The 1,335-nt window shown below is 38.5% G+C and overlaps 1 protein-coding gene across 1 annotated transcript in view; it reads right to left on the bottom strand.

Annotated features, from left to right (window-relative positions):
- LRP2 (low density lipoprotein receptor-related protein 2) overlaps positions 1-987 on the bottom strand; it is a gene marked incomplete at its 5' end in the record, with an annotated part of 69,012 nt that extends 68,025 nt beyond the window's left edge. The window contains one exon of the mRNA XM_008937386.1: positions 739-987. Within this exon, the coding sequence (XP_008935634.1) occupies positions 739-987 (249 nt within the window). The remainder of the gene's footprint in view (positions 1-738) is intronic.
- Between the last annotated feature and the right edge of the window lie 348 nt (positions 988-1,335).

The raw sequence follows: 1,335 nt of genomic DNA, 5'->3' as shown, positions 1-1,335 counted from the left end.
TTTTTTTTCAACCAACCCCCTCTTTCCCCCCCCCCACTTTAGACTGCATGGGGATCAGGAAAGCCATAGACTGCTGTAGTTAACTTAATGTGCAGCAGCTTAGACTGATAAAACTGCTAAAAAAAAAAGGAAAAGGAGTAACCATAAAGACAACAAACTATGAGAAACTCATTAGTAAGGGCCAAACTTACTTGCAATAGTCTTCCACAACTTGAGTATATCCCTAAACCAAGAAACATGTGGTGACAAATTCTACTGGATATGTGGTTCCTCCATACTGTCACTGAGGAGATCCTCAGTGAGGAGATGGATGTAAGAGATGCTGAACAACAAGCAGCTAGGCTATGTCTTCAGAGATGAGCCAAGTATGGCACAGGCACTAGGCAGGTCTTGTGAAAGGCTGGAACTTAAACACTCTGTGAGCTTTGAACTTTATGAAGAGCAAATTTTAACCTATGGCTAACAGGTGCCTGGCACTGTTTTTTCACCAGAATATTGTTTTTGGCTATTCCAGGCTATAAAAATTTCAGTGTTAATTTAAATATATTATTTCAAGGAAATAATACTTTCCAACTAACCCCTTAACTGACAGTATTAATACTCAAGGTCATCCGCAACCAATAACTTTAAGTAGCTGTTTACATCAGCCCTTTTAAAGGACAACAATATGAAAATAGCAAAGCTGGACATTTTCCAGACACTGTTGTAATGCTTTAGGTTGACATCAATGTTCCTCACCTGCTGCTTTACAAGTCCTCCCATTGGTTTCTAGAATGTATCCTTCATCACAGTAACACCTAACAGACCCTCTCTCATTGTAACAATGCTGACTACAAAAGCCTGGAGGGTCACACTCATTAATATCTTCACAAGTCTTGGAGTCATTTGCAAGCTGGTATCCAACAGGACAGGTACACTGAGCTCCAAAAGGTCCTTGAATACATTCATGAGTGCAGCCGGCATTACTGTCAGAGCAGCTCTCCTGATCTGAAATGGGGTTGAGGAAGGAAGTAAGCAAATAGTTAACAAAACCTTCTTATGCTAAATTTAATACTTTGCATTACTAGCCTAAGACTGCTCCTAAAAAATGAATGCACAGTCATCACTTAAGCAACAAGAGACAGGACTGAGGCCCTTATGCAAAATATGACATACACAATGTACATAAAGGCAGGTAAAAAACATAGTAAACCTTACTGAATCCCATTAAATAAATGCTAACCAGAAGGCTAAGCATTTATTTAAAAAGTTTCAAAACTAGCTAGAAATATAAAAAAATTTACTGTACTATTCCAAACCTAAAACTGTATTAATGTTGTGGTTTGAGGCTTGGAA

Source organism: Merops nubicus, unplaced genomic scaffold, assembly GCF_000691845.1.
Source record: "Merops nubicus isolate BGI_N331 unplaced genomic scaffold, ASM69184v1 scaffold6823, whole genome shotgun sequence".
NCBI lineage: Eukaryota > Metazoa > Chordata > Aves > Coraciiformes > Meropidae > Merops > Merops nubicus.
The sequence above is the reverse complement of the archived record's forward strand: the minus strand, read 5'-3'. Positions and strand labels throughout refer to the sequence as shown.